At 39.7% G+C, this 8,385-nt stretch overlaps 1 protein-coding gene across 2 annotated transcripts in view; it reads left to right on the plus strand.

Moving 5' to 3' along the window:
- The window catches only part of ache (acetylcholinesterase (Yt blood group)), a 28,835-nt gene extending 21,905 nt beyond the window's left edge, over positions 1 to 6,930 (plus strand). For both annotated transcript variants that reach the window (XM_084924675.1, XM_084924674.1), the window contains one exon: positions 3,828 to 6,930. In XM_084924675.1, coding sequence (XP_084780801.1) covers positions 3,828 to 3,949 — 122 coding nt within the window. In that variant the 3' untranslated portion in view covers positions 3,950 to 6,930. The remainder of the gene's footprint in view (positions 1 to 3,827) is intronic.
- The last annotated feature ends 1,455 nt before the right edge of the window (positions 6,931 to 8,385 follow it).

Raw genomic sequence — 8,385 nt, forward strand, 5'->3', positions numbered from 1 at the left:
TATTTATGGACCAGACCATTCCCTCTGTATTGAACGACACTCTGAGGAGAGCAGTTGCTGGACTTTTGGGAGGGGAAAGCTCTCCCATTGATGTCTGGTACAGGTTCTAGCTGCTAAACAGTAAAAAGAGACATTTTACTATTTTGTGAAAAACATTAGCTCTGTTTGAATTTGATTGCAGCAATACATATCAAAAGTTGGAAACACTAACTCTAAAGGCTTAGAAAGCAAGAGCTTCTAAAAATAGAACAGCTTGAAGATCATTTTGCAACTAATTAGGTTAACTGGCACCAGGACAGTAACATGGCTGGATATTAAAAGGCAGACGGAATTTCTCAGAAGTAAAGACGGGCAGTGTTCTCCAAGCTTTTTCTGTCACGTGACAGTGAAATGGAGCTTCGCCAGTCTGCAGAAAGCTGCATCTACAGATTGTGGAAGAGTGTCGACTTAATAGTCCTCAACGTAAAATTGCAAAGACTTGGTGTCTTATTACTTACAGTATATAATAGAGATGGCACGATACCACTTTTTTATGTCCGATACCGATATCATAAATTTGGATATCTGCCGATACCGATATGAATCCGATATAGTGTGTTTTTTAATCAATAAAATGTTTTTTTAATATCTTGCTGCATTTTGTATAAGTTTACACTCAAGTTTAAGTAAATAACAACACTAAAGCTATTCTGTTATACCTGTATGTAAAAAATACACTGCGCCCAAAATATTTCATAGTTCAGCAAAACCAATCAATCTAATAAACTTAAACCTGCTCCATCCTCCCTATTCTGGTATTTTAAAGAGTACTTAGCAGAAATATTAAGCAACCTAACTAATAGGGTTGCAAACTCCCAGCAAAAAATAAAAAAAAAATAGGGAACCACCCTCCACCTCATGATGCTTAATCGATGTAATCAAATTTAATTTGATGCAGGGGGAAAAATGCACAGAAATAAATTATTTTTCAAGAATAATTAAATAGATTCAACATCTTTCTTCAACAGAATTGCAGACTGCACAGATGGTATCTTCCCAAAGGAAAAAGTACTATAGCTTACTAGGGTATATTAGACTTAACAGTTACTATATACAGTAATGGACTACTATATATTTTACATCAGATTAAAACTTTGGGTGTAAGAGTCAGATAATTATTTATTAAAAGCTCGACATTTTAAATGAGAATAAGAAAGAAAAGTATGTCTTTGTGCCCCCTTTTCCCTGTTCATGCCCTATCGGCCCCCCTGGCTAAACTTTGCTAGATCCGCCCCTGCACAGTTACCAGCCGTCAGCTGCGTAGAAAAAGATCCTGGTGTAGAAAGTAATATTAAATAAATTCTAACAACAGCTTATCAAGCTTATTAGTGCTGCTGTTGTTCAGCCGCTGGTTTCCTCTTTCTGGTGAGAAGTGGGCCGAAAACAAAGAAGAGAGACGGACTCGCGACAGAAAAGCCGATCAGCTGATCATTAAGCAGTTTCACGATTGAAGTAGCAGCAGGAGAGAGAGAGAGAGAGAGGGGCAGTCCCTCCATATATCTGTTGTTAAGCTTAACGCTAAAATGCTTTACAAACATTCAGAGATGAACTTACACACTTGCTTTACTTCTCTCTGGGAAAACTTCCTCGGAGATGAAATGCTGGTTTGGTAGCGAAGCTACAAATACACACAGCTGCTCTATCACGTGATGCATACTGCTGCAGCGTGCTACGGTTATGAGCCGAGTTACGCCGTGTAGCAAGTTTTGTGAGGTGCTTTTTTGATATTTAATGGATCGGATTACATTTTTTATTTCTCGCCGATATCCGATCCAGTAATTTGGGTCAGTATCGGACCGATACCGATACGTAATATCGGATCGGTCCATCTCTAGTATATAATGTCCTTAAAAAATCATGGGAGAAATCTCTGTGCACGAGGGACAACGTGAAAATTAATCTTGGATACTGATCAGGCGGCACTGCATTAAAAAAACAGACATGATTCTGATATTTATCCAGAAATCACAGTATGTAAAAAGAGTTTACCATACCATCCACAAATGCAGGTTAAATCTCTGCCATAGAAAAACCAAGCCATATGTGACCACGATCAAGAAAACCTGCTGTCTGTGCTAAAACTAATCCAATATGGTCTGGGAGAACATGGAGAACTGTGGTCAGATGAATCAAAATTTCAAATTTGTTTAGGAAAACATGGACCCTGCATCTCTTGACCTAAGGAGGCAAGGAGGTATCTGGTTTGTTTAGCATGGATTTGGTATGTTACACAGACCTTTTATCAATGCTAAAAGGTATGTACAGCTTTTAGAGCAAATAAACTCTTTAAACTTGGTCCTGTCCCAACTTCAAGATGCATTGCTGTCATCAAATTTAAAATGACCGTATTTTTTCTTTCTAAAATGTTACTCATGTTCTCATTTTAAGCATTTGATATGTTTTCTGCATTCTGTTGTGAATAAAATATGGGTTTATGAAATTTGGAAATCATTACATTCTGTTTTTATTTAGATTTTACACAGTGTCCCAAATTTTTGGAATATAGTATTGTATTGTATTTGATTTACATCTAAAATGAAACAGTGTTGTTATCGAGTTTGGGTGACTTAATTATCCAAGAGTAGCTGTAAAACAGCTAACTGACCATCTGTATTCAGTACGTGGAATTGGACCCAAATGCAGACATAATTGAGACAGGGATAAGTCTTTACAAGCTTTTGAGTGCACAGGAATTCAAGATAGTGGAACACTGAAACATAGCGGGAATCTCTGCTGGAAAAGCACTGAAACAGACGGAGAGTGAGAGAGTGCAGAGAACGCACGGGCGGAGCGAGAACACATCTGGGAATTTTTCGCATTCTCAGCTTGATGCGTACTTTGAACTGGAACAGCACTTGGTCTCCGACTGATGACGTATCACGAGTACACGAGAACGCACAAGTACGGATATTGAGACAGGCCCTATAACTTTAATCTCAGCCAAACCAATTTACTCAGGAACAAATAAAATACTGAAAAAAGCCAAACAATAACATAAGTTATCTAAGTGACTTGTATATCATGTTTAACCTGAGTGGCGAAAGACCGCGGGGGTCTGAAAACGATGTGCCGGGAGTCCGGTGTTCTCACCGGCTCTAGTGAGCCTTGAACCCTCTAGTTATCGAGCTAGTGGGTAACGTCTCCGAAAACATCGGAGAACTTTTCCAAATATGTGGTGTCTTGATAAACCGAGCAGATATTTGAACTTTACACAGCTACATTCTCGCCTGAAAATATCTTAAAAGTTTATTTTGTGACCCAGAAAGAATAATAAGAGTAATATTAAAACTAAGTAGCTGCCACCATTGTTGGAAACTGCAATTGGCTGGGCTGCGCTATGAATTCTGGGATAGGTTGGCCACGAAGGATTCACCCAACCCATCCTTCAAATCTGGGGAAATGAAGGACACATTTGTCAGACCCATTTGGAGGAGTTTTTGAATTTGGACAGCCTTCCTCGCGTCACTGTAACGTAATTGGCCTACAAATGCGGTTCCTGAATTTGGACACAGCTCCGATACCGGACACTGCTGCTTCTTCTTCTTCGGGGTTTAACGGCAGCTGGCATCCTTGTACATGCAGTGCTGCCATCTTCTGTTTCAGTCCGTTATTACACTCTTAAATCCTACTACTTATTCCTGCGTCTTTTGGGATCTTACAAAGCTTCAAACCACGGATCGACTATTAAAACTATCAACGAATCGTGACTAGTCGACAAATCGTGGCAGCCCTACTTCAAGCTCAACTGCTAACCATTTTTGCTGTTCTGTCTCTGTTTCTTCTCTCAGACAACATAGATGAGGCAGAACGTCAGTGGAAGGTGGAGTTTCACCGCTGGTCTTCCTACATGATGCACTGGAAGAGTCAGTTTGACCACTACAGCAAGCAGGAGCGCTGCACTGACCTCTGAGCGTCTCAGCGAGGAGACGACGGAGAGAAGAGCGGCGAGCAAGCCGTGGCTGTTTTCCTCCATAGTTCCTGAGTGAAGGCTGACATCTTTTTGTGGTTCTTTTGGTTCACAGCATACACAAGCAGAGGCACTGTTGTCATTTATTTATATTATTTATAATATTTATTGTTTTGTTTTTTTATTTGTGTATGTGTGTCTGTGGAACTTAAGGGCTGTGGAGTAAAACTTGTCATTGGAGGAGTAAAGATGCGTCATTACCTCGAATGTGTGTGCGTAACTATGTGTGCGTCTCAGAAACCGCCCAGTTTGACTCAGATAACTTAACTGACCCGTCACACTGCTCCACTACGGATTTACTGTAACCTCACTCGTCTTTGTGGTCATCTCGTCACTTTTTTTGCTTTCTGGGGATTTCTTCTTTCCAACATATCAGTTGTATTTTTGGTCTCATCACTGTTTTGTTTCTCTTTTATTTATTTAGTTATTTTTATTAATACTGTTACAACCACTACTCCCATTACCTGTACTGGTCTTGCTTTGTTTGTGTGTTTCTCCTGTGGTAAGCCATATACTATTTTGCATTTATCTAACTGTTGCTGTGTGTGAAAATATCAGATTCCTCACATTTTACTCAATGTTAAAACTGCTGTATTCTAGTTTGATGTGAGATGTAGATCGTATATTACATCCAGACCAACTGACTGGTGCCTAACGCGCATTATATTACAAGTTCACTCAGTTTCACAGTTGAATGGAAACAGAAACGAGTCCCGTTGATGTTTATGGGTCCTCTTGAGCATCGCCTGTCTGTTGAAGCTCGTCGGTGCTCAATTCTTCTAAATGTTCAGCCTTCCTGTGAGGGTCAATTCTTCTGCACAACTGTACTGAATTGTGCATGTGTGCGTGGCCACCCAGTGTCCTTCACAGGGGTCCCGTGTGCCACTCTCATGTGAGACAGTAAGCTCAATCTTTCTTTCCCTCCTTCCATCTTTCATTTCCCCTCCTTTTTTCTATCAGCACAACAACCCTTCATCCAGTCCCTCTCTCTGCTTTCTGCCTCTCCATCTTCCTTCCCTTTTATTGTCCTCTCCACTCTAGTTGTCATCTTCATCTCTAATAAACCTCCACCCACCCTCATTTCTTTCTTACTCTTTTCCTTTATCCATTATTCCCGCCTCTCCCTTCCTGTTTCTCATTTTTATGTTAGGCCTCTGTTTTTCACTTTTCCATTCCTCGTTTGTTTCCTTTTGCTCCCTCCTTTTAGTTATTCCTTATTCATCATCTGCCGTATCTGTCCCTCCTTCCTTGTCGGCTCTGTTACATCACTCTCCCCATCCTCCCGTGTGTTCTGTCCCTGCTCCCTCTCCCATCCCCCTTTCTTGGTGCTCCTGCTTTGTTGTTAGTCTAATGGAGGTAGAGTAATTCACTCAGCTGCAGGATAATGTGACAGAGTACTGGCTCAGCCTCTGGCCTGCTAGCCAACAGGACCTGCTGAATGCAGAGGTGGAGAAGTGATGGGAAAATGACAAGACAGAGACATGCACTCCAGATATGCACTGATCATTTGAAAACTCAGATGTGCATTTGGTTACATCCAGGGCCATAAAAAGACGTTTGCATGTTCGATCCTGTGATTTGGTTGCAAACACTCATGTGTAGCAGCATTCACCTGCATTTGAAAAAAATCAAGAAAAAGACTTTTAACCTTTAACTTGATGCTCACAATTTTCCCGTTTCTGGATGCTTAGGTGACCCAAGCCGCCTCTTACTCTTACTTAATGACGATAATCTTATATTTGCATATCTTATGCACAAAGAAGTCGGAGCCTGCATTGTTCCCTGTGTTGTGAGCATGTTATACTGAAGAATCAAGACAGTTTAGTCAGATTACAACCTTGTTTGCGTAGGATCCAGATACCGTTTGTTCCCCTTATCTTTGTTAAGATATGTTGCCTCATTAGTTTAGCAGTAAATGATTCACTTTACATCCAGTTGTCTTGTTTACACAAGACCTGTGATACGAGCTCGTTCACCTGGCAGGTTGTTATTCATCCATATTTTCTGCACACTAAATAACTTGTGAATATCTATTAAAGTAATATTTGCATTCAAATCTATTATATTCTACATTAAAAGTATAATCGTACAAGACTTTGGGGCAACTCTGCCTGAGTTATGAGTCACTACCACTACCACCCATATCACTGTGTATGTATGTGTGTGTTATCACTGTACTTCTGTCAGCCTTTCTTACATTTCCATTTGAGTATTGTGAGGGAGCTGAAGCGACGCTCTGATTAGCTGCTGGCTGCCCCAGCACAGTGTCCCCGTTGGCATGTAAAGCTCCTATTTGTGGCTCAGTCGTGTAGTCTAGCTTTAAAAAGAACTAAATATGACAAAAAAAAGTATTGTACATGTGTAAAATACCAGTAAAGAGTGCATGTTTGAAAGGCCATGTGACTGACACCTCCTCCCTCCAGCTCCTCTCGGACAGAGAGATCCTGCTTAAGCCACTTCTATCGAGTCCTTGTGCATGTCCAGAAGCCCATCATCTGCAGTATATCCTACCAAACTCTGACTGTTATATTCTGTGAAATTTGTACTTTCAACAAGCCTATTATCCAGTATCTCATGTAAGGTACGTTTGATGTTAGCAATAACAGAAATGCATCAGTAAAGGAATATATTTGATATTTAACGCAGTGAAAATAAAACGTGATAAAACAGCAACGATGAGGGACAGAGTCATTTTAAAAGCAATATTTATTCAAAGTATGAACTTAATATGAGTGCCGATGACTATTTTCTTGTATAAACTGTTTGTTTGACTCCTTTTCAGTCCTCTGCCTCATCGTTGTTTGTTTCAGTCACTAGTACTGTAAGTGTTGAAGGCTTCTGTAGCTTCCCAGTATGTCTCTGTGTATGACGAACGCTGACTTTATTAAGCTATAGCAACAGAAATAAAGGGAGCCTGCTGTCGATCTCAAGTTTTTTATTGAATCTCAGCACGTACCGACAGACGCACAAGTTTTAGTCTCGGTCTGGACTATAAAAAGTGTCCCGTGTGAAGATTTTTAGTCTGCAGCACTGAAACAGACACACTTCAGAATAAGACCGTGCAGAACACAACTACCAAACATTTCAGTCGTTTGATTATCTCTCAACTTTTAATAGTTTAGGTGATGCAAAACACTGAGCCAGCCTTGCTGCTCCAACAGTATTTGAATAGTACTGTCGCCTAGAAATGAGAATAAAATCCATCAGTTATTGTGACAATAAAGACATCACAGTCTTGAAGTCATTCACACAAAGTTAGTAATGAATGTGTGAATGCAAATACATTGTTTCAAATGATTGACGATGTGTGTGCAAACGTTTCACAGCTACTCTGTCATCTGCTGAAATATATGAACATATAGTTTAATACTGACCGCTCAGCGTCTCCCTAACGAAAACCAGCCTCACTCTGAACCTTGTGAGTAGTTGAGCCACCAGGTTTATCATAGAGCAGCACAGGATAAGGTAAACATTTCTGTGATGCTGTTTTCAAACAATAATCCTTTGAACAAGAAATTAGTTTTGAATTATCACTTTAAACCGTGTGGGACTGAACCAAATGAGAACTAATAAAGTTTAAAACTGGCACACACAAAATAATGACACTAACAAAAACGTCAAAGCTTTCTGGAGTGGAAATATGGAAGATGGAGTTCCACTGTGTACAATCAGGACGTGGATTAACTGCCTTGGTGGGTCTGGTAGATTAATATTAATGATGACAGTTTGTAAACATGAGATGCTGTGAAATTGTGACAAAAACACTGGAGTCGACTTTTCTAAATAATAAAGTACATTCATCCAAATAAGACCAAAATAACAAATGTGTTGTTTGATTGAGTTTGTGACGAACAGCAGAATGTTTCTATGCATCCTGAATTATTCATTCACTCACGGATTTAAAGCGAACAGGAATGTTCAGGGAAATCTGATGCCAAAATCTTAGAGAGCACTGAAAATAATCCAGTAATTTTCTTTCGGTTCTTTGATGTCGGCAGCACCAGCAGAGGGCAGCAAACCCGGTGTCTTACTTTCTTAAACCAAAATAATTCACATAAATCAGCCTCAAATATGAGGAAACTTACCTTCTGCCATTTTTAAAGGTTCCATGTGATAAAATACTACGCTGTAGTATAGCAGGACAGTATAATAGCAGCTCATATGTAACGGAGGGAAAAAAAAAAGACTGAATAAGAAAAACAATATTTACAAATATGACCTAAATGGTAAATTTAGGTCATATTCAGATAGATTAACAGCAGTTTTAGTTGTCAATAAGACACTAAAACTACTGTTAATCTATCTGATTAATAGCTGCCAGATAGCCACCATCTGGAGGAGGAGCAAAAGGAGGAAAAAAATATGTTGTTATTGCTCCT

The sequence above is a fragment of the Perissodus microlepis genome, chromosome 3 (genome assembly GCF_051167445.1).
Source record: "Perissodus microlepis isolate ML-2025 ecotype Zambia chromosome 3, ASM5116744v1, whole genome shotgun sequence".
Classification (NCBI taxonomy): Eukaryota; Metazoa; Chordata; class Actinopteri; order Cichliformes; family Cichlidae; genus Perissodus; species Perissodus microlepis.